Genomic DNA, 25800 nt, shown 5'->3' on the forward strand with positions numbered 1-25800 from the left:
CTGTCTTGGCTAATTGGTGGAATTGGGGGGTTATTTTGGTCATTCACTCACAGTGTTCAAATCTAAAGTATTTATTAGCCATTTCTTCATCTTTGTGATTTGGCATGTTTATTGAACAGGTGACAGAAAAGAGCTCTGTAGCTCATTGATAATCCTGATACAAGTCTTGTATGATTAACTCATCCACATATAGCAGAGACACTACATGAACACTACTCTTCAACCCCACAGATGCGTCACTATTTCCATTGCAGCCGGAACTGTTGCTGTGTGTGAATTGATAATGGCCGTAATCAGATGGCTAGAAGTACAGTGTTTTATATAATCAATGAGAAGTCAGGGCCTTTCAATGTACCAATAGATTAATACTATTTATTTACTGAGGGTGAAATTCACTCCAGTGCAAAGTTGCACAAGGGTTTGCGTAGTGTATAGGATCTGGGGCAGACCACCCACACTCGGGTGAACTACATATTCCATTATCACACAATACTACATGGTACTTTGTCATAGCAAGATGCAACTTCACTGGAAACCATGAGAGCTATTCTCAATAATATAATGCTCCTGTGTAAATTATAAAGCACCACATTAATTGCATCATCACTGTGCTGACTAAAGTGATCTGTAGATATTGAACTTTTACTTTAAGTTACCTAGGAAATTTCAGTTTTGTATACTTTTCCTTAAATCTTTCTAATGTCATTGATATTGATATCATTTTCCTCTAGTTCCATCTCAGAAAGAAGCACTGCAACATGTGAACTCTGCAGCGTGAGGGGAACCCATGAGATAAGAACGTAAAATATTTCAAAAAGCATACTCTCTGCCCAAGAAGCGGGGTGGGGAATACCTCATAGCATTTACTAGTGGTCTCCTCTGACCAACTGTGAAAGGAGACAACTCTAGCTCTCTTCAGCTACAGTTAAGTTCAGCCCAATTGATAAATGGAGACAATGAGGAAAGAAGGTGAAGAGGAGGAGGAGAGAGGAAAAATAAATGGCAAAGGTATAAGAGGAAGAAAGAAATGTCCAACAAGATAGAGGGAGAAGAAAGAAAATAGAAGACTTTTATCCCAAAGTCTGAACACCTTCCTATTCTGCCCTTTCCTCTCCTCCAATGTTTCCATTCTTCATTTCCTTGCAACATCCAAAAGCAAACATGGAAAACTGATTCAGAAGTTAACTAAGATGGTATCACGGGTTCTGTATGTTACTCAGTTAATGCAAAATAATTTTGAGGATTTCAAGTCACATGCCTCTGTTGTCAACTAGGATCTACTCTCACTGTACATTATTTCTTTTTTTTTTTCATTCGCTTCAGGAGATTCTGCAGAAAAGGACCTGGGGGTAACAGTGGATAAGAAGCTGGATATGAGTCAGCAGTGTGCCCTGGTTGTCAAGAAGGCTAATAGCATACTGGGCTGCATTACTAGGAGCATTGCCAGCAGATCGCGGGAAGTGATTATTCCCCTCTATTCGGCATTGGTGAGGCTGCATTTGGAGTATTGTGTCCGGTTTTGGGCCCCCCACTACAAAAAGGATGTGAAGAAGTTAGAGAGAGTCCAGCGGAGGGCAGCAAAAATGATTAGGGGGCTGGAGCACAAGACTTATGAGGAGAGGCTGAGGGAACTAGGCTTGTTTAGCCTGCAGAAGAGAAGAATGAGGGGAGATTTGATAGCAGCCTTTAACTACCAGAAAGAGGGTTCCAGGGAGGATGGAGCTAGGCTGTTCTCGGTGGTGGCAGATGACAGAACAAGGAGCAACGGTCTCAAATTGCAGTGGGAGAGGTCTAGGTTGGACATTAGGAAAAAGTTTTTCACTAGGAGGGTGGTGAAGCACTGGAATGGGTTACCTAGGGAGGTGGTGGAATCTCCATCTTTGGAGGTTTTTAAACTGCAGCTTGACAAAGCCCTGGCTGGGATTATTTAGCTGAGGTTAGTCCTGGTTAGTCCTGCTTTGAGCAGGGGGTTGGATTAGACAACCTCCTGAGGTCCCTTCCAACTCTATGGTTCTATGATTTTTCTCTTATATTTTGTGAACTCAGTGTTGATTAGAGATAGGGCAGTTTCTTATGGCATAAATAGGTGTTAAATATTGTGTAGCCAGAGCATAATTTTAAAGAGAGAGTTCTTTACAGCAAAATATTTTTGGAAAATTATTGATGCTAAAGTTAATAAACTGATTCCCAACTACTGCATCTGAAATAGCCAATCCCCCCTCGGTGCTGTGCTGTGCACCTCACCAGGTCTGGATTAGCCCATAGGTTAATAAGGCGATAGTGATAGGCCCTCCTATTTTTAGGCCCTACTTTAGGCCCTCCATTCCATATTGAAATAACAGCTGCGTGATGATATTTTTTTGTCTCATTAAATATTACCATGTACCAATTATTTCATCAAGACTGTGAATTCAATTTATGGTGGTTGTGATTTTGTCTTTGTGGGTTATTTAAGTGTTTGTGGGTCCAAGCAGTACTGAACTTTGTACAACAGTAGGCCTACAATGGACAACAGAAACCATGTCAAAGAAAGGAGGATGGCAGAAATTGAAGGAGGCCAAGAAAGACAGCAAAGACAAGATGTAGTTCTGAAAAGTGTGTACACACACACACACACACACACACACACCAACATTTTTCCTCCTACTCTGGTGGTGAGGCAGTCCAGGCGAATACCAGCTCAATGAACCTGATGCACCTGCAGCTTCCTATAACTTCTCTAGTTTCATGCAGTCTCATCCCACTCCTCTGAAGACTTTCTCAGTGATAATCATATAAAAATATCCTTCTCCAATGATTCAGGCAAATGGAACATGACATCTCAGGATCTCACTGTATTTTGGACTGAGAAGGGCCCACAAGAAATGCCAGAATCTAGATGCTGACTTTTCATTGACAAAGCAACAGTACACCAATCAGAATCGTTATCTGACCAAATCAATATTTGAATATGTGAGGCCTAACAAACAGACTGGCAAGCAAGAATGGCTCATCTACTTGCCTTCTAAGAAGAAAATGTACTGTTTTTATTACCACCTGTTTTCTGATACCATAAAGTGGGGAATATTCTGCAAAGGCTTCAGTGATTGGAAGAATATTGCATACATTACCAATTATGGAATAAGTGTGCAGCATGCACTGTCAGTTAGCAACTACCATGCCCGAAAGAAAGTTAGTGGTAGAATTAATACCCAAATTTTGGCCAGTCTTCCATGGATTGTTGTGTTGAAGCAGTTACTTTTTTGGATTTGTCCAAGAATTTTACAATTTTTTTCTCTGCATCAACCAGTCATTGGATGATTCCTAGAAATTCACTACCAAAGGGATGCCCAGTGCCCAAATCACTCTCAGCATCATGGTGGAGTGCCAGCGCTGAAGCTGTGAAAGCAACTGTTCTGGAATACCCCAACATCCTTGAAGCACTAGAGAGCATCAAGGATGATGAATCTCAAAAATTAGCAACCGGAAAAGATGTGAAGATCCTCAGTAATGCAATGTGCATTTTGGAAACTAATATTTTGTGTGAGGTCTAGAATGACACACTTCAGCCATTTAGCAGGTGCAGTCTAAGCTTGCAAAGGGCTCAAATTGACTTTTCCACTGCTGTAAACCTAATAAAGAGTCTTGGAACTGTTCTTCAACAAATGAGAGATAGTTCTGATGAACATGAAATTCAGGGGGCTGCCGGGACTCTCTAACCATGAGTATAAGTCAGCCAAATGCTGCAAAAGACAGAAGACATGTGACAATGCAACTTCATCACAATCATCGACAAACTGAACAGTTCATTAAAACAACAGATCAAGGATTACAAAAATATTTAGTGTACTGACAAATTTTTTGCCTAACATTTCAAGTTCCAAAATCAATTAAAGTATCAAACATCTGTGTCAGAAGTACTCAGATGATCTCCCTGTAGATTTTACTAAATAATTTCTTCAATTTGTTGAATCTCAGATATAAAGAGAAAAGAGGATGAAAGCAAATCTATTGGGATGTACCTAATTATCACTGAATCCAATATGATAGAATGTTTCCCAAATGTTGAAACTGACTTACGGCTGTCTTTGTCACTAATGATTGCTAACTGAGCGAAGAACGTTCCCTTCTCTCTTCTAAGAAGGGTCAAAAATGTTCCCTGATCCACCATGACTCAAAAGCATCTTAGTACTTTGTCCCTTTTGAGCAGTGAGATTGAAATCATCAGGTTTTTTAATTACGATTACATCATTTTTTGACACTAAAACTAGGGGAAAAAATTGTTTGTTTGAAGAATTGAGTGTAGTGAGAGTAGAGTAAACTTGTTAATTTTACGGAAATAATATGTAAATATGTATGTAAATAAATGTTAGATGACTTCATAATTTTTTTTGCAATATGTAATTCATACTTAGGCCCTTCCCTCCCATTAGCCTTAGGCCCATCATAACCTTAATCCGGCCCTGCACCTCACTCACATTAATAGATAAGTCTGCTGTCCAAGCTTTCTAACACAATTCAAAAATTGACAAAAGTGTTTCGCAGAAAACTCAGGTACACCATAGAGGTTAATGAATAGCGAAAGCTGTCCAAGTCTTTGGAAATTCAATTAAACTGATCTGGAGAAAGAAAAAATAAACATACCTAGAAAAGCAGATGGAGAAACAGTGCCATTGCTCCTTGACACCATGACACTTATTCCAGTCTCAACAAATGGCACCGAGAAGTCAACCACTTCTGAACGTTCTTCATTAATTGTAAGAGAACCCACAGCCATAACTGCTCTCTGATAGACCACCTGATCCAGAAAGAGAAGGGACGGGAAAAGAGGAAACCAACAATGTTACCCACACATGGTATGCCATATTTCTCCAAATGAATTCAAAAACACTTGTTGCCAAGTTTTTACTTAAGAGTTCTTTTACCTAACAGAACTTACTTCACCAATCATTCCATTCCATACATTATTGACCTTTTTGCCATGCTTCCCATTGGTCACCAGATATAGGTCATATGTGAACTTCACAGTTCTAGATAACTTCTTGAGGATGTCAATGCAGAATCCCTTGCAACATTTCTTTATGTTAGTTCCTTCATTAGTTGAGTTGCTGTTAACATGAGAGAAAGAACCAACCAGTTCAGTTACGAAAAACAGAAGAAGCTACATGCCAGCAAAGTTCACTGTATTTATCAGTAGACATGTGGAAAGGGGAGAGAGGGGAATACAAAAGTGAGACATATAGACAGTGTGGTAAAATTCTGCCTTCCAATGTGTTGCTTCTTTAATTCTTATATTTAAATGACTCAGTGGGGTTAAAGTGAGTCTTACAAACAAATGTTATGTACATTAAAAGCATGTATCTAGTACAAGGCTCATTTCAAACAATAATAATAATAAATCAAACCTATTTTTTATAGAGAGCTTTTCACACATTAATTTCACACTACAAAAAGGGATGCAAGTATCGTTACCCCAAACAGATGGGAAAATTGAAATACAGAACTGAAGTCGCTTTTCCAAGGTTATAAAGAAGTTCAATAGCGGACCCTGCAATATAATTTAGGCCTCATAACTCCCATTCCATTATCCTATCCACTGGAATATGTGGTCTTTCCATGTGAGGGGTTATATGGTCTCAAGTAGAGCTGGTTGGGAATTTTTCAATTAATCTTTTTTTCCTCAGAAAATGTCAGTTAATCAAAACCAAAAGTTTTCATGGAAATGCATTACTTTCAATGAAAATTTCATTGGGAAGGTTTCTCACATCCAGGAGCTCTGTCTCTATGTGTGAAAGAGAGCGAGAGATGCCAGAATAGCCTGCTGGTGAGGGCACTCACCTGGGAGGTGAGAGACCAGGTTCAAGTCACCGCATGCTTTAACCACAGGGTTACAGAGTCAGCCTCTCTCCCTAACTCAATAAATATTTAATTATTTATACAAAAGTGGAATAGCTCCAACAGGAGAGAGAGACACAAACAAGTGGCTTCTTGGCATCTAGCAGTTATATAACTATAATATAATATATAATATAATTCTCCCACATGAGAGTTTTATTAAATCAATACAGTCAGTTTTAATCTGAAACTGAGGAGAAAAATCTCCTTGCAGGTTCAAAGGGCAGCTCTTTGGCCCCCGTATTTTGCTCCCTAGAAGTAGACAAAATTTCCACTGACATCAAGTAGAGTTCTGTGCATGTAGAAGAAGCAGAACAGCAAAACTCAGATCAGCCATGTGGACTCAAGAGGAGAATTTTGCTCTTACATTTTACTTCAATGCACATTTTGCAACTATAGCAGTTTTCAGCAAAAATGTGAGTGTTCTGATAGGCCATCTTTGATGGGATATTCACCACCCACTTGCCCTGAAAGGGTTAATGTAAACTAAGAAGGAAGTTAGTTAACCAGAGAGGACACAGCTGAGGGCAATCAGTGGCTTAACTAATCCCCTGACTGAATGAGGGAATCCAGTTGAGGAGGAAGGAACTGGGCTGGGTTTATAAAACCAGGAAGCTGATAGTAGAGGGGGCTGCAGGGAAGTAGTCTGCAGTCATTCCCTGAGAGAAGGGAGGTGTGTCTGGGAGGGGCTACAGAGGCAAGTAGTCTACCCCCTGGCAGCAGGGAGTTGTGAAGCTGGCAAACCTGGGGGTCAGGGGAGCTAGAAGTTAAGGAAAGGGCTGAAGGAAAAGGCATTAAGATCCAGCAGGAAACAGACCTTAGCTGCAGACTAGAGAGTCACTGATCTGGAATCCAGAGTAGAGGGTGGGCCCAGGTTCCCCTGCCAGCCACTGAGGAAGTGGCACCATGAGACAGTGAATAGGAAGATTGCCAGCGACTGCTAGCAAGGAAAAAATTGACACCCCCGGAAGGGGGAAACACGCATAGTGACCTGACTGGAGCGCTAAGTCACAAAGAAGCAGCATCTGGAATGACAGAGACAGAGAGGGAGCAGCAGTAGAGTGAGTGTGCAACGAGCAGCAGAAGGGGGCCCTGGACCTGGAAGTAGCTAATCGCCAGAGTGGCCAGAATGTGCTGTCCTAGTTGTGAGTGGACTCCATGACACCATGGTAACGTTAAGGGTTTTGTAGGAATAGAACAACAACAACAACTATTTAGAGCCTGATCAAAGGCCTAATGAAGTCAATCAAGAGACTTTCATTGATTTCAGCGGGCTGTGGATCAGATCCTTGTATAGCACCATTTATCCCATTATTTCACAGTAGTCTTACAAACATTGATTAAATCGAAGAACTTCCCAGAGAGATAGGTAAATACTATTATTACACTCATTTTGAAGCTGTGTACACAGGCACAGCATGGTTAAGGGACTGATTCAACACCTATTGAAATCAATGAGTTTTTTTCCTACTGACTTCTACAGGCACTGGTTCAGCCTTTGGTGACCAGCCCAATATTGCAGAGCAAATCACAGGCAGAGATAGGAAACGAGCCTGGGAACCCTTCTCTGATGAGTAGGACACCCTGCATTCTGTGTCACAGAGCTTTCTCTTACACAATATGATACAAAAATACATCTTTTAAGTACCTACCACTTTCAGAGGATTCATCAAATAAGTAAAATTTCCACATGGCTGGACATTTTTAAATCAGTTTTGAAAGCTCATGTTAAATTATAACCTTTTCCCAGTAGTGCAATCTATTTCCTTATGACTCAAATGACTAAGTCTTCATGATTGAGAATTTACTGTGAATTTATTATCCAGACATTGATTTAAGATGGTTTACATAACATTAATCAGAAGCTAAAGTGTGTAACAGTCCAAATCATAAAAGGAAAACTCATACATAGACAGGAATAGTGGGACAAAACAAAGAAATGCAGAAGAAAAGATAGGAGAGAAAATTGAAATATATTTTTTAAAATACAAGATAAAAGAAATAAGGGAGAGAACTGATAGGAAGAAAAATAAGAAGCTAGAGGTAAGGTGTATTTGAAAACAAAGATATTGCCCAAGAAAAGTTTGTACTTACTTAATTTTGACAAATTTACGGCATGGCACAGTGTTTTTTACACAAGTTTCTGTCAAAGGATCCATATCCTCAACGATGACAAAGGGGGCCTCCTCCAGGGTAACAATACTCAAGTGGTTATCATCAGGGTCACTGTCTGCGAAAGAACTAAATCTTGGCCATACAGAATACCTCAGGCTCAGAGTCTTGTTCTCCCATTTTCCCACCTGAAACATGAAGACACACACACTGCTGACATCTGCTTGTTTGAGGCTGTCGCTGTTTGAGATGTAACTTTTAGGGCACTGGTACATAGTTTCAACAAACTACATTGGAAAGAAAGTAGTCTTAACATTTTTCTATCACAATTGGTTGAGAAATATTCAGCTGACACACTAAGAGAGAGAAACTAGTAGGGTCAAGTCAACTGAGGATATATAATTTTAAGAGGAAAAATTTAGGTAAAGGTCTGCTAGACTCAGTGACAACACTGATTGTTATTATTTAACCCTTGGCTATAACATTGTCAAAATCTTGAAAGTAATATTTTATATTTATGCTACAGCAGCAACAAGAGCCACCAATTGTGCTATTTAAAACACCTGCAATGATTCCTGCCACGAAGAGTTTATTATGTAGGAGGAAAATTTATGTCTACCAATTTTATATGAGTGCTATTGGCATAACTCTCTGAAACAAAATAATATCTACCGCCACCTCTCTCCTTTAGCCCTTCTCCAGCAATATACACATCTCAAAGCTTGGCATAAGCCACATTTTTATTAAGAATGCCACCTTCTAGGTAACAAATTAACACTAATACAATAGAGAATTGTATTAATGGGACTTCACAACCAGCCAATAGGCTTCAATCTGGAAATCTTTGCAGTAGCATTTTCTAGGTATTACAAGTGTGGAGTGATTATCAATTCATCAGAATGTTATTTTTGTATAATAGGTGAATATAACTGACCTTCTCGGTAATAGCAACCACAATATGTAATTAAATTGAACATCCTTGTAAGGAGAAAAATGTCAAAGAAACCCATCCAGTAGCATTTAATTTTAAAAAGGGAAACTACATAAAAATGAGGACACTAGTTAAATGGTAGTTAAAAGGAACAGTCACATGGGTGAAATGCCTGCAAGCTGCATGCAGACTATTTAAAAACACCATAACAGAGACTGAAAAATAAATGCACCCCCCTATACACAAAAAGAAACATTAAGAGGACCAATAAAATGCCACCATGGTTAAACAACAGAGTTAAGAGGAGCAAATAAGCAAGAAGGAATCCTTTAAAAATTGGAAGTCAAATCCTAGTGAGGAAAATAGAAAGGAGTACAAATTCTGGCAAGTGAAGTATAAAAGTATAATAATGAAGACCAAGAAAAAATTTGAAGAGAAACTAGCTAAGAACACAAAAACTAACAGCATTTTTTAAATACATCAGAAGCAGGAAGCCTGCTAAACAGGCAGTGGGGCCCCTGCATGACTTGAGGTGCTAAAGGAGCATTCAAGGAAGATAAGGCCATTGCAGAAAAGCTAACTGAATTCTTTGCATCGGTCTTTACTGCAGACAATGTGAGGGAGATCCCCCATCTGAAACATTTTTTTTAGGTGACAAGGGAACTGTCAACTGATTGAGGTAACAGAAGAGGCAGTTTTGGAACAAACTGATAAATCAAACAGAAATAAGTCACCAGGACGAGATGGCATTCACCCAAGCGTTCTGAAGAAACTAAAATGAAATTGCAGCATTACTAATTCTCATATGTAACCTAGCTCTTAAATTAGTTTCTGTATCAGATGACTGCTAACATAATGCTTATTTTTTACAAAGGCTACAGAGCCACAATCCTGACAATTACAAACCAGTAAGTCTTCAGTACCAGGCAAATTGGATGAAACTGTAGTAAAAAACAGAATTATCAGACACATGGATGAACACAATAACATTGAGGAAGAGTCAACAGCTTTTAAAAAGGGAAATCATGCCTCATTAATCTATTAGAATTTTTTGAAGGAGTCAACAGGCATGCAGACAAGCATGACCCAGTGGATATAGTGTATTTGGACTTTCAGAAAGCCTTTGAAAGGGTCCCTGACAACAGGCTCTTAAGTAAAGTAAGCAGACAGGGATAAGAGGGAAGGCCCTCTCATGGATCAGTAACTGGTTAAAAGATAGGAAACAAGAGTAGGAACAAATGGTCAGTTTTCACAGTGGAGAGAGATAAATAACAGGGTTCCTCAACTTGTACTTGACCTGCGCTTTTCAACATATTCATAAATGACCTGGAAAAAGGGGGACAGTGTAGTGGTAAAATTTACAGACAATACATAATTACTCAAGATAGTTAAGTCCAAAGTTGACTGTGAAGAGTTACAAAGGGATATCACTAAACTGAGTGACTGGTCAACAAAATGGCAGATGATCACTGGAAATTGTCCTGTTCTGTTCATTCCCTCTGAAGCATCTGGCACTGGTCACTGTCAGAGACAGGGTACTGGGCTAGATGGACCATTGGTCTGATCCAGCATGGCCATTCTTATGTTCTTACTGTTCTCAAAAGTGCAGAGTCATTATTAAATCATTGTTTAGAGCTGACTGAAGTGAAGCACTAAGCATTTCACTTTTTTCTATGACCTGTAAAAATGTACCAGACAATGTCATATTTAGCAAACAAGAATTCCAGTTGTGCATGTTTTACATCTCATTACAAATAATTTATTCTAACTTGTTTTACTTATAAGTGCAATAACCTTAAAAGCTTAACAAGCAAGCAAATCCTCTGACTTTACAGTAAATAATGTAGTCTATCATTTCTGGCCTTTCTGAAGACTTGGACCAAATTTTAAATTCAAATTTTGATTTAAAAATTTGTCCTCATTCCATTTTTTTAAATTACACTGATTCTTAAAATAATGGCCCCAGTCCTGATCAATCTTACATTAGTTTTACACCAATGTCACTTCATTGACTTCAGTGGGGTTAAGCCCTGATTTAAAATGGAACAATAGAGATTAAAATCAGGCTCAATATCTGTCTCTGCTCAACTCTTTCTGCTGTCCAAACAGCAAATATTTCTACATATTACTTTTGTGGACTCTTTTTATAGCATTCCCTCTTCAGTCTATTTAACTGCTTTGTATCTGCAAATCTAATTGCACGTTTTACCTGAGCCCTGTGATGATAAAGAATACAAATAAGCTATCAAGCCACTTACTATGCATCCTAGGAATTTTTCCCCAATCCCTGAATAATTTAGTGAAACCCATTTATAACAATCATGTATCTGGCAAATATTTGTTTCTCTAAAAACCAGGTTGGAATTAATAGTGCAATCTGTCAGGCCAGATTCGGGAAAGCGAAGTAGGGTTTGGGGGCATTTCTACATTTTTAGACATTAAAAGAATAAATGCTATAGCTGTTTTGTCATCTTTAAAAATGTAACTAATAGTTCAAGGAACAATGAGGGTTGAATTTCAATATGAACTGAGAACTGACAATTTGAGGGATAAAGATCACAGTCTGATAGCTACTGAAGTACCAGTTTTGTATGAATCACACAAATTCAATCTTACATTCAGCTTCCCCAACTAAAGACACTGCAGATGTCCAATATAAAACCCACAACATTCAGTCCCACAAGAAACTACTGGGATGCCTCTTTTGGCGAACTGGCCTGTTGTCATCCTAGCTTTACACCAGTGACTTAAGTGAAGCTCCTCCTGACTGGCTCCAGTGGAAGAGAGAGGAGAATCAAGCACCTGGCCTGAAAATCCTGCATGAAGAGGATCTTCAGAAAATTCAAGAGGCTTCCCATAGATCTCCAGACAGTCACAGGTAAATGTGCTGGCCCCCACACCGCTCCCAGACCCATTCCCAACATGAGCAGAATTATTGGCTGATCTGTGCCGCCGTGTCATTCTGTTACTTTGCTGATGGGGGTCAGAGTGTGCAGTAGAAGTTAATACTGCTCTTAGAAACATTTGTTTTTCCAGCTTTTCAAGCCATACATTTTTTAGAATCACACAACCCACCTACTATTAAATTTTATTGTAGTCATGTCCAGAGGTCCCACCAGGGGCCCACTGTGCCAAGTGCTGTACAAATACAAAGATATAAAAGACATTGCTTACCTTCAAAGAGTTTATAATTTAAGGCAACACACGTGCCCACGTGCTTACATCTGTTCCCAGGTACGGCAGCACTTAAACACATCCCAGCCTAATTTCTATTCAGTTTATGTGCTTCTGCCTTCCTGGGATGCACAGGGACTCAGATAAATAATGTTGAACTTTGAAAGTAGGTATAAGAAAGGCTGACATTTATACACGAAGGCTAAAATTTTCAAATGAGCCTAAAAGAGGTAGGTGCCCAGTTCTAAATCAATGGGAGTTGGGAGCCTGACTTCTGCATCCTACTTTGAATGTTCCAGACTGAAATTTGACAAAATACAACCTATATCCATATTATTTTCATGAATTCAGGCCACTGGAAGAAAAACAATTTAATGTGCATGAAAATAATCCTGTTGTAGCTTTGTATGATATAGCTGCATTTCAAAAAGGGATGGTCTGCCCAGTTACAGTCTGTAATCCCATTTGCAACAGTGTCCGTGCTTGTGTGTGTTAGCACACAGAGATTATGTATGTTTTTGTCCATGGTGAAGCCTTTTTATGAACTCTGCTAGCTGGTACTGGAAGAGTTCCAACAGGATTAATACTTCAATTAAATAATGGGCAAACACTGAATAAAAATAATCAGAGTTTCAAATTGTGGAGAGTGACAATATGTGCCCTACCACCTATCTATTCAAACCAGTAAGAAAATGGAAATATGATGTGGCAGGGATTCTGTTGCATTTACCTACTCATGAGTATGGCAGTGAGCAGCACCTGCCCAGTCAAATCAGTAGACGTAACTATGTGAGGAGACAGCACTCTGCATAATTTTAAATGGCTTCTTGTTTGCAAAGCCACTGCTTCTTCCTATTATTCTGCTGCATCTCTGTCATTTGGGGAAATGAGCCACTGTAAGTCTATGCTGTAGAGAAACATGAGGGGACAATAGAGCAGAAGGCAAAGACTTCAAACTAATGATGAGAGAAGTGGTAGAAAAGTGCTGAAGAAATCTTGCTGGTGACTTGAGAATGGCAGATGATGTGCGATGTTAATTAGAAAATGCCTGCAGGTTGCCCTTCTTGTCTGAGGAATGTTTGGACTGGATTTTGCTAGTTCTAATTAAGAAATGGTTTGCACAGACGCTTGATTTGCTCTGTCACAGATGCTAGACATATGAGTGAACAACTTCCATCTTCATTTGATGTTTCGATTTCTAAGCAGTATGATCGCAGAACAATACAAATTGTGTGTTTTCTTTAAAAACTTAGGTAAATCATTCACAACTCAATTTCAAATTCATTTTTTTTTTTAATTAATTTATTTTCATTTGGCCATGCATATTGTTTAGTTTTTACAGAATTAAAGTATTTAGTTAAAATATAGGAAGGATTTTATATTAAAATTAACACCAAGTTTTTTTGGTTTGCATTTTTGTATGTTAAGTTGAATTATAATATTGCTAATAAGAATCTGAATGATAGTACTCATGAGAATTTTAAATACTATTTTAAATCTTCAAACATTCATTCTTCACCATATTCTTCTGTAGTAAATAAATATTCCCATTTTACAGACTGAGGCAGGGAAGTTAAGGCTCCTACATCCAGCAAAGAATTTAAGCATATACTTAACTTCAAGCATGTAAGTGTTTTCCCAGAAGTGATTTAGCAAAGTCAAAACTAGGACTAGTTAGCATCACAGATGGCTTATAATTGGAGAGTTCCTGGCTTTCATTATTTTGCTCATACCACTAGACCAGTGTTTCTCAACCTTTTAAGTAGCAAGTAACCCCTAACTTCTGAAAATTTTAATAAGTACCCCAACACCCAATTTTCCATGGGATTTTATATTTACAGACTAATGTGAGCCCTATGTTGGAAGAAGGGCTGAGTATACAAGGCCGTGATATGACAGATGTCAGATGTAGTGTGGGTAGGGTACCACCTTTACACCAGGGGTGCACAACTCAGGTATGTAACTGGACTAGAGGGGAAGTTGGCAAAATCTAGGAGTCTTTGAGCAGCATGCCAATGCTGGGGAATATAAAGCGCTGCGCCAAATGTTTTGACATATATTTGAGAGGAGGAAGGGGTGAGAGAGAGAGACAGGAAAAGAGGGTAACTGGTAAAATCTGGGGCTGTCAAAGTTGTCAATTTCACTGTTCAGCTAGAGCAGTGAAATTGACAAGTTTTCTGGGCACTGGGCTTTGAGCAGGGGAGGGGGGCTGCCACCTGGCTGCCAGCCCAGGAGGTGGGCGACTGCCACCCAATCCAAGCTGAGGCAGAGGAGGCTTTTGCACTGGCTGGGAACAAGGGATGTGGACAGGTGGCTGCTGCCCGTCTTCAAGCTGGGACACTGGAGGCTGTCCCTTGGCTCGGAGCCAGGGCGTGGGTGGCTGCCACCCAGCTGCGAGCCCAGCTCATGAGACGCAGGACGCTGCTACCGGGCTCCAACCTGGGAGCTGGGACCCGGCAGGAAGCAGAGGGCTGCTGCCCATCTCCCAGCTGGAAGCTGTGACCAGGTGAGAAGCGGGGGGCTGCTGCCCGCTTCCCCCAGAAGCTGGCGGCTACCACCCACCTCCCAACTGGGAGCTGTGACTGGGCAGGAAGTGGGCTGCTGCTGTCCGGCTTCCCCAGAAGTTGGCAGCTGCCACCCACCTCCCCTCCACTCTGTTTTTCCCCAGATACCCCTTGCCCATGTCTCGCGTACCCCAGGGGTACGTGTATCCCAGGTTGAGAAACTATGCACTAGACCACATAGCCTGATATTTTAAAATATCCAAATCTTGACTTTGTAGGTTACACCCAACTCAGTTTATAACCAAGACAATCATTCTTTCAATAGCTTCTAGTTCAACAGAATTGTGTCCAGAAAGGTATTAGCTAATCATTTTGGTTATCTTATTGCATAAGGGAAATGTCAATAATTAAATATAGACTGTTACAATTGGGATTTTTGGGAAAGGTCAGTCTAGTGACACTTAATCACAACTAAATGATTATACTCACAATTCAGTGTTATATCTAGTATACATATTATTTTACCGGATTTTTTTTCACAGAACTGATAAAAAAAGACCTGGTGTAGTCAGTAAATTGCAGGAAAATACTGCAGGCAGTTTAGGAATGCTAGTAATCCTGTAATTTAGAATACAATGGCACAATTAGTTACCATTCTAATAATCAGTAAAATTGTGTAGAACTCCAGTTTCTCTTTGTCCAGGATTCATAAGAAAATACTTACTTCATATTTGATTCTTGTGCATTTGTATCCAGTTGTACTTTGAGTGTGCTCAAAACAAATCTTCCATGGAAACTCATTCAAAACTGCCAAGTTTGTAGTCAAAACCAAAAAGAGAGTTTAATGGGGGGTTTTGAGTTTTGTTCCTAACATTTTCATGCACGAACTAATGTGAAGATGAAACCAGAGATTTTGGGAAAATATTGGAAGCCTTTTAAGAATAGATTGGTACATGCAGCAATAACATTACAGGACATGAAATACCATTGTTTTAATAATGCACTAAATCATTTTAAGAATGTCTCCTTTTTTCAGTCCAAATCCTGTAAAGTAAAACTTTCCCATGAGAATTTTGCCATTGACTTTAAAGAGACAAGACTTTGGCCCTTGATGAATATGTCTTTAATTTTATCCCTTCTCTAAAGGTTATTGCAAAGATAGGTTTGAATTTGCACAATGGAAGAGCTCTCATTTTGGTCCAAATAGCTGACAATAAGTTTTATTTTCAGTGGCTTGCCGATTAATCTTTTAAGGCTGCAAGCAGTAATAGGTAATAGTAATAGGTCTGGCAATGCAGACTCTGGTTCTGTCCATTAGCAGGCTTTAAAAAAATAGAAATCTCCTGAAACTGACAAGATTTTTGCTGTTTTGATACAGGCTCAGAAGGTTTCAGACTTCAGAAACAGAAATAAATGCCCAGTAATTAAATTACAACTCTGCTGCTGCTTCTACTATATTACCCAAGGCTTGGCAGAGTTGGTAACAGGAACTGATGGATTATCCTAATGAATGTGATTAAGCCAATTTAATTTGGACTTTAGCATAAACATTTAATCATATTAACCTTATTGATAGCAACTATGGGGTTAGGTATAACAAGCAAGACACACTGGATACATTTTTCAAAAGCGCTTAAATCCCATTGGGACTTTCAATGAAACTTAGACTCCGAAATCACTTGGATGCTTATAAAATTTTACCCACTACAATTATATTTGAAAACTGAATATGTTGTGAACCATGAGTAGTCATTGTGAGTTTGGTGTTAAGGTTGAGTTTGTATTGGATCTTATCTTCTACAAAGTAGCTAGCGCTCCCCAGCTTGGATGCATTCCACTTTAGCTGAAATTTGCAAAAGATGTTTTCAAGGTCTGGTGCCAGGGCCTTTTCTTGTTTGAAAAACCTCTCTCAAAGTATATATGAAAATGTAGAAAAGCATCTTTGTTCAGAGACCACTGTTTGTTTTATTATAGAGATGAATAATGTGCTCTAATTTGGATTCAAATAAGAACATTGTAACTGTTTTGAGAGAATCATCCCATTGAGAAAAAACAGTGTTCATATTTTAAGCCATATCTTTGACTAATTTTAAACTTTTATTGGGGAAAGCTCATTGTGTTGGACTGACATACTAAGCACAGATTAATTATTATTATTGATAACCCTTTGTACTTAAAATGTTTCATCTGAGAGAGTTCAGTACTTTACAAACATTGAACAAACACTTCTTGAGTAGTAGATAACTAAACAGTTGAGCATTTACTATATAAGGAAATATTTTGCCAACGTTGGGCAATTTGTATGCAATTGCATCTAATGATTTGCAATTCAATGTGATGATAACACACAGACTTGATTTTTTGTACAACCATTCTCAATGTCTGATTATGCCTGATTTTAACTATATGAAACCCACTGATTTAAAACGAGTCTGAAACTTCACCTTCCAATCAAGTCTTAAAATCTACTATTGAGCTGGATTGGGTTAGTCTTTTAAACAAACTCCGCTCCGCACCCCGCCCCCGACCCTCCCCCCATTCAGTTGGTATATATGGGTATCACTGACAAAGATACACAACACTGACTGCATATTCTGATGCAGCATTTCATTATTTTAATTTATATTATCTAAAAGCTAAACTACATTTGCTATGTATACATTTGGATGTAGAACCTCAAAAGCATGGGATGATCTCTCTCTGCCATTAATGAATTAACTTAAAAGCTTTTCAATAGTTTAGCAGTAGGAGTGCAGTGCTTGAGGGAGACAGGTGTACACTGGGAACTGATTGGTAGTAGTCTTCCATCAAGGACCTCTGGAAAAATATTGGGTCAAGAAACATGTTCTGCTGGTTTAAAATGTAGCTTAACTAGAACTATTTCAATGCAGTGGGAAATCTGACATTTTATAGAGTGCAGTTTGTATGCAAACACAACATATTCTGATGAAAATACGCATTTGAGCTATCAACCTAAAACATGGGAAAGGACATGTATTACCAGTGTATTTGTTATAGGATGGTTGTTCTTGATTAGCATACATTTGCAAAAGGACCTTTTAGGAAGAAAACAAATCACTAAGGTGCTATAAAGGATTCTCTCTGTGCACAGACCAATTCCAGCACTCTAATGAGCACTATTAGAATTTAAATTGAAAGAAAATATGCTCCAAGAATTATCTGAGTTAAACATCTAACCAGGAGAAGGGCTCTATATAATAAACTGCACAGTGAAGATATAAAATCTATCAGGACATTATACAATGCAAAATACTAATCAGTATTGGTGGATGAATAAGGGTTTTGTATTGTATGATAAAATATCAAGATACACTCAGTTTTGCATTTTATAAGCTTAAGCATAAATATCAGTGTAGTACTTTGGGCTCAGTTCCGAGGGTGATATATGATTTTGCTGGAGATTTCTTTAGAAGTTGGTTTTAAAATGGCCCTTTTTTAACATATGAAAGGGAGCAATTGTAGGAAAGAAAATGTGATTGAATAATTTCGCACACATAACTCCTAACCAACGAGTAAATCAGATGCTGCATTCTCAGCAATCTGAAATGCAATGGAGGCGATCTGCTGTAACACCCGCTAAGAAGGAATTCTAGAATCAAGCCTCATGAACACAAACGTATATGCTGGTGCTGCTTCCTCTGCCAGATTGCCTCTAATCCTTCAATGCTTCTCCCTCGTGCCTAATAAAGGGTTCTTTTATTCCTCACTCAACAGACAAGGAGAGCAAAGCATGTGGGATGTTTCTAGTCTACCACTTTCAGAGACTATCTCCTCTCAAGGCCACAGAGGGAGAAGCGAGGGGCTAGCAGGGACATTTTTCACTCCCCTTTCCACATTTGAGGCCAGGAGAGATTAGGGCCTGACAATAGTTTCAGCCTCATTTCTCTTTCGAACAGCGTGAGAGGATTTGTGGTTGGCTGTCCTAGGCTGGTCTGCCTGTGCTTCTCGCAGCCTGGATTTCTGCTGAATTGTGACAGGATTTACTTCCTTGCCAGGAAAACACATTCCATGTGGCAGGAACACATAGGTTTACAATCAAAAGCCCCTGAAGGTGAGCCTAGAGCCAACCTATTGCAGAGGCATTTGTCGAATGACAAATTTGACATTAGAGTAGACCTGGGATGCACAGATTGGATTCAGAAGCACAAAACATCACAACAGAAATTTGGTCCTACAGTAAGAAGCACTGCAACAAGGCTTTGATTCAATTCATTACAGGAAGAGGAGGAAGCTGTGCAGCTCAGCTCCTGGACTTTGGTTTAGTTCAATCTCTTCATCACTCTGATCAATTACAGGAACAAGAGGGGATTGTCTCTACTAATCAGACTGTGCACTACAGGAAGGAGTCCAGCTGAATTGTTCTTCGTGTATCTCTGGTTCACGACACGTGACTTTAGTCTTAGACTTTCTGTATTCTTCACTCTCAACTGCTCTATAGCTCTCTCTTTTATCCATTCTCCACCCCAGCTATTTCAGCTTTGGCCATTCACTCTTAACCATGCTGGCCTCCAAGCACAATAGACAACTGAGATATGTGAGGACCCAGTGGGTCTGAGCCTGTCTAACAAGTAGCACTTCAGCTGTCAGTAAGCTTTTGATATCATTTACTAATAAGGAAATCATAGACATTTTTGGTTATCACCATCAAGAGGAAAATTCTCACCACTAATTCTTAAAAGGAATAGAAAAAGGTATTCCAATATAAGATCCAACATTCTGAAGCCTTAATACAAATCTGTAGGTTCAGTACCGTTCGTTCTCTGCCTCTGTACATCCTGCTGGGAATGAATGAGCCATAATGACTGCCAAGATGTAGGATATACAAAATATTGTCAAACACATAGATGGAAGTACTAATCAGAAATAGCAGGCATTGCTATTTGTTGCCATAAACAGATTGTTAAGTTGCAGTCCTGCTATTTATTTTGTTTCCCTAAGGATCTTGGTGGCATCACAATACACATAATTAGAATTTAAAATTGAAGAGTATAGACAACTACATCAGGTCCTGATGAGTTTGAAACATGTAAGCAAAAAAGAGGGAGCTTGTATAACAGAGAAGAGTGAAACGTTACAAGTGAATGGGACATTTTACAACCCTAAAATGCCCATTGCCTCTTGTCAGCAACTGCACAATGATAATACAATGCAGAACAAGTAAAGCATTCATTACAGATATGTGTGGGAAGGAAGGTATGGGAATCTATGGAACAGTTTGCACAAGTCTATTCTAAAGGTTTGTTCAGAAAGCTGTGCTGTAATGGAATGTAATTTGTAAGGTATAAAGGCTATAATTAGGCTTGGCAGAATTCTATTTTTATTATTTTATAATTTCAATAATAACATCAATGTTTATTTTAAGCCTTTATTTTTATTGGTTTAAATGTTAACAGTTATACAAAATTATGGGGTTTAAGCTTTTTTTATTTTTATCCAACATTTTCATGGTTGTGGGAAATAATGGGAGATAGACACTTACTTAATGACAGAGAGAGAGATTAAAAAAGTTAAAGTTTTATAACTGTTAAAACATAAATTACCAGAAACACATGTCAAAATATACAAAGAAATATCCCTAAATCGAACTCTAAAAAGTTCTCAAAGCAGCATTTTTCTTATTTTGCCTGTATGTAAATGTTGATTATCATTGATGGAAATATTTTTCGTCAAAATGTGTGTCATGAAATTGACAGTTACTTATAGTTACCAATAAAAATTTAATCCCTTTAAGTCCACCTATAATGTAGTTGGATGCAATTTGCACTTTCTGATGCACTCACTGCTGGTGACATGTCCTTTCTGGTTATATCCAGGAAGTGCATGGCATTTTCTTTAGTTAGCCATTTTCTAACCATTTCAATAACCATTGAAAATTATCCATTTTCTAACAAGCATGCTAAAGGCACCATATCTCACATCTCCTTACCATCCCACCTGATAAATTCATATATACATTGAACAGAAGTGATAAGACCCCATATAAGGGGAGATACTACTAAAAAAATGTGCATGAATTCACATTATTACAATGCTTTGAAGATGAATGGTTATGCGCTGAGAGTTATTACTATAATGAATTAATCCTAACATTCAGCAGTGTAATAATTAGCGTATATGCGTTAAATCCTGCAATCCTTACTCAGTTCCTTATTCTGGCATGAGTGAAGACTGAATAAGAACTACAGGGTTTGGTGCTGCATTTGCTTATTTTACCCCCACTGGAATAGAAGATCTAATATGATCACTCTTCAGTGCTCCTAATGAAGGTTATGAAAGATGACATGTATCAAACCAAAGTGGTGTTGGAGCATCACAATGCAGGTGACAAGATTTAACAGCAGCAGGTTAGAATGAACAAAAATCTGCAGTATGTGGTATACAGATTATTACTGATTGTGGGCTTACTGTGTGTCTTACTGTGTGTCTGCTTCTCTTCCTCCTTTGTTAAATTAGAGAGCAGATTAAAAGCACTGTCAGGATTTTAACAGAAGACACAACTAAACTAACAATGAATTAATTGCAAGTAAAGTTGACTTAAAATCATTATCTGTCTTTTGTAACCGTGCATAAATCAAATGTCTTTTCTAGACAACCCACAGCTTGTAAACTTTACATTATTTTCAATGAACGTTTTGTTTACAGAGGCAATGATGTCAGTCAATAAGACAGGGGCTGGCACTGAGAGTCAGGAGACCTAAGTTCTGTCCCTGGCTCTGCTACTGACCTGCCAGATGATTTTCGGTACATCACTTCGTCTCTCTCTGTCTCCTCTCATGCTTTGTTTGTCTTGTCTATTTAGACTGTAAGCTCGTCAGGACAGAGATTGTCTCATGTGTTTGTGCTGTGACTTGCACAGCAAGCTCCCAGTCTTGGGCTGTGGGCCTCTAGGCACTAATGTAATACAAATGTCTGTAATAACAAATAAGCCAAATCCTCTTTTCCCATTCGGTGACGATGCAAATGAATTGCCATGGTGTTACTACAAGAAGGCCTGTGCCGGAGTATGCCCAGTATGAATTGGAAGCCTGGGCAGACTCAAAAAATGTGAGTGCTCCTGTTCAGTTAATAAACCTGATGGTAAATGCCAGGGATATAAAATTAACATTTGTTACTTAGATAGCAGTTACTTAGATAGCAGGTGCACAGAGTGCCTCAGACATAAGACAACAAGGTTCCTGCCCGCAAAAAGTTACAATGTAGGCTACACAATTAACAGGGAAAGTGAAGTTATCAGAAAATCATAGATGTGTCGGACTGGAAGGGACCTTAATAGATCATACTCCATTCCAGTGTACTCAAAGCAGGAGTAAGTAATAACTAGACCATTCCTGACAGGTGTTTGCCTGACCTGTTCTTTAAAAACCTCCAATGACGGAGATTCCACAGCCTCCCTACGCAATTTGTTCCCATGCTTAATTATCCTGACACTTAGGAAGTTTTTCCTAATAATATCCAACCTAAACCACCTTTGCTGCAATTTAAACCCATTGCTTCTTGTCCTAGCCTCAGAGGTTAACAAAAACAGTTTTTCACCCTCCTCCTTGTAACAACCTTTTACGTACTTGAAAAGGTGTGTCCCCACCTCAGTCTTCTCTTCTCCAGACTTGGAAAAATTAATTCTCTCATTTTTTCCTCGTACATCAGGTTTTCTAGAACTTTGATAATTTTTGTTGCTCTCCTCTGGATTTTCTCCACTTTGTCCACATCTTTCCTGAAGCCTGGTGCCCGGAACTGGACACAACACTCCAGTGAAGGTCTTATCCATGCAGAGCAGTGTGGAAGCATTACTTCTTGTGTCTTGCTTACAACACTCCTGCTGATACATCCCAGAATGTTTGTTTTTGCAACAGTGTTACACAGTTGACTCTGTACCCATTTTGTACGTGTGCAACGGATTGTTCCTTTCTAAGTGGAGTACTTTGCATTTGTCTTTACTGAATTTCATCCTTTTTACTTCAGACCATTTGTCCAGATCACTTTGAATTTTAATCCTATAATACAAAGCACTTGAAACCCATCCCAGCTTGGTATAATCCACAATCTTTACAAGTGTATTCTCTTTGCCATTATCTAAATCAATTACAAAGATATTGAACAGAATCAGACCGAGGAAATACCCAGTGTAGATATTCCCAGTGAGCAGAAAGTGGAAGGAGAAGCCACTAAGGGAGACATTGAAGGCACTATAAATGAGGAGACAAAGGTGTGTATAAAGTCCCAAGCAGTCCCAGCTAAAGTAAACCTGCTGTGCCAGCAAACAAAAATACTTTCACTTCTCCAGTCATCTTTATTTCAATAATACATTGCTTTAAAAAATAAACTATTCCCATTGAGTCTCTTTTCTTTTCATTGGCCAATTATATTTCCAGTTCCCAATGTAAGGGCCACAAGTAATCAAAATCTCATGTGTTCCAGGTGGTGCTAAGGGAGTCTCACAACCCAAGCACCTCTGGGCTAGTGTTCAACATGGGGAAAATCAAGAATTTTTTCTCTAATATTCCTTTTATAATCTCTTTTCCCATTGTGGTAATGTCATTTTTTAGAGTGACATCCTCTTAATTGAGCAGTAAATGCACTAGAGAATGACCATTTGGAACTCTGCCTTATGTTACCTGGAAGATGGAGCTCCTGAATAGTTCAGAGATAGGTCTGAAAAATTTGATTTATGCTCCATCCCTAAATCCAATTAGCTACACGTAGTTACTGTCAGCACCATATAGATCTATAGAAAGGAGAATTGTTTGATTAGAGAACAAAGGGCATAGAAGTGTGTGTCTGGAAAGAGAGCTTTCTGCTTGTTTAAAGATTGCTAAGAATCCAATTAAAGTCAACAGAGAAATTACAAGTGAGAGTAAGATTACTGGGGGCAGACATTATACTGATTGGGACCATATGTGTGTATAGCTAGTCACTGCATTAACATGGAATTGAGTATATATATGTAATTTAGGGTAATACACAGTACAGGGATGCTGTATTTTCCCAAAACAAACATTATAGACACTTTATAAATTCAGAAATAAAGCTAACCTTAAAGGAAATCCAAACATTTGGATTTGGTAGGAAAATGCAGTTAATGCATCCAAGCAACCATAACTCTAGTGACATCATTAAATAATCATCTGATTATAAAAGGTATTTTGTTATCTCAGATTAGATTTAGCAGGGTTTTTCTGTTTTGTTTTTTGTTGGGTTTTTTTTTTAAAAGCACAGCAGGTGCAAGTTTTTCTCGTTTTAACAGATTTTTCCCTCATAGGAATTTTCCCTGATTGAGAGCAATGGGAGATGGCAGACATTTCGAAAAAGGGCAATTCTTTATGGAATTCTCTGTGGTCAAAAATACTTTTCAGCCCCTGAAGATTAAAGTTTAATTTATGAAGAATGATGGCAAAAAGTGCCATAAATCTAAACACACACACACACACTTTTGTATACAAAAGTTTTGAATCTTTGTTTTAAGTATAAAACTCAACACAGTGTTAACTATGAAACTGCGACCAATGCTTCCGTAATACATGCACACAGTATACGTTTGTAGGCTCACATACAAATATACTTCTTGCAAACTCCTCCAGTCTTTCAGCCATGTCTTGCATCTTCACCTGGATTTGGGAAGTTTTCCTTTGGTTTTGGTTTAATCTCTCCAGGATACAGGAAAAAATACACAACACGGCTGAGAATGCAGGAGCTTGTTTGATGTCAGATAGTAATACTAGTTATAAGACCCTCATCTCATTCAGTCTTTAACAGAGTATCCAGTGAATTGACTAGAAGAAATATTTTCTGATAACATCTTTTGTATATGTACATTTTTCTGTGGACTGCAACTGGTAATGGTTAATGTAGGTGATGATAAATTGCTTATCTTTCTGCATAACATATTTAGACAAAAACAACTAAAAACTCTATAAAACAACACAGAGAATATCTCATTACTGTATGTTACAGAAAATAGATAAATCAAAGCACTGTCACAAGTAATATTATCCTTGCTGCAGACTGGAATAATTGCATTGAAAATAAAGAAAAACATATGCCACATACACCAAACAAATTCTGAGAGGAATAATCACTGATGCCAAGGTGCAACTTGTAGAAAGTCAGTATTATCATTGAAATGGATAGTTTGATGTTGTGGAGGGAATAAAGCATTTTTTAAACAATAGGATCCCATTCAAAGGTTTCTGCGACCTATGTGAGGTACTATGAACTATCAGATTATATTTATGGTACTTATATCTTTTCAGGACAATAGAACATAAGTAAACAAAGGAACAGTATATTAAAAATAAATATCTGACAAAGATTATACGTGGAAGAGTGGATACTATACAACAAAATGCAGTATGACAGGGCCGCAAACCAACACAAAAGCATCACTGCAATAATTTGCATTAGTATAATTCAGTATATAATATGCCTGCTAAATTACAAGACTATTATTCATAGTCCTTATGTAACAAAAATATGACAGACTGAGATGAATAGCTACATCTGCTCCCATTACAGTTCAGACAGGCACATTCCCTTTTGGAACACATTTCAATTGCAATCTATAACAGAAAGAGAAGGATTTGAGGACAACATTGCTAATTTTATAAAGGTAAAATAGCAAGCAGGGAAATTTTTTTTTTGACAAAGCAGGCTATGTATTTGTCTTTACATATCACAAAGTAGTAGTAAAGAACAAAAAATATTTTTATCCTGTGCTAACCTTAAATAAGAGTATATTACGCACATAAAATGTAATATGTTCCTGTTTATGCTATTAAATGTTCACCATAAAATATATGCAAAGCAAAGTTTAGTATAGGATATGCAAAGTAGCTGAATTAATTTTTCTCTAGGAATTTAATTTTGCATTTGCTATTTTTTTATTTATTTTTACTATACTTTAACATTAGATTGGTATGTTCTCTGCATTTAATGTCCTTGGCTTTTAAAAAACAGAGGATACATTTACCCATGCTTAAAATGTTTGTATTTAAATGGCCCCGAAAGTCTTTGAAGTTCACATCTCAATGAGGTCAATAGAGTGGGAATGGGTGATACCTCATTGAAGTGAACTGAACATAATGGGGATGCAGATGCTACTGTTTAGCTATTGAGCATTTTCTGCAAGGCTAGTTTAACAGAGCAACAGTACATCACACTGTATTAGAGATGGGGTGGTGTTGCTTACTG

At 38.3% G+C, this 25800-nt stretch overlaps 1 protein-coding gene across 1 annotated transcript in view; it reads right to left on the minus strand.

The window, feature by feature from the left end:
- GRIN2A (glutamate ionotropic receptor NMDA type subunit 2A) overlaps positions 1–25800 on the minus strand; it is a 270047-nt gene that overhangs the window by 74851 nt on the left and 169396 nt on the right. Inside the window, exons 5-7 of the mRNA XM_067551295.1 lie at positions 7969–8174; positions 4919–5087; positions 4624–4777 (exon numbers count right to left, since the gene is read on the minus strand). Coding sequence (XP_067407396.1) covers positions 4624–4777; positions 4919–5087; positions 7969–8174 — 529 coding nt within the window. The remainder of the gene's footprint in view (positions 1–4623; positions 4778–4918; positions 5088–7968; positions 8175–25800) is intronic.

Source organism: Emydura macquarii, unplaced genomic scaffold, assembly GCF_026122565.2.
Source record: "Emydura macquarii macquarii isolate MOO-44397 ecotype Brisbane River unplaced genomic scaffold, CSIRO-AGI_Emac_v2 contig_1348, whole genome shotgun sequence".
Lineage (NCBI taxonomy): Eukaryota > Metazoa > Chordata > Testudines > Chelidae > Emydura > Emydura macquarii.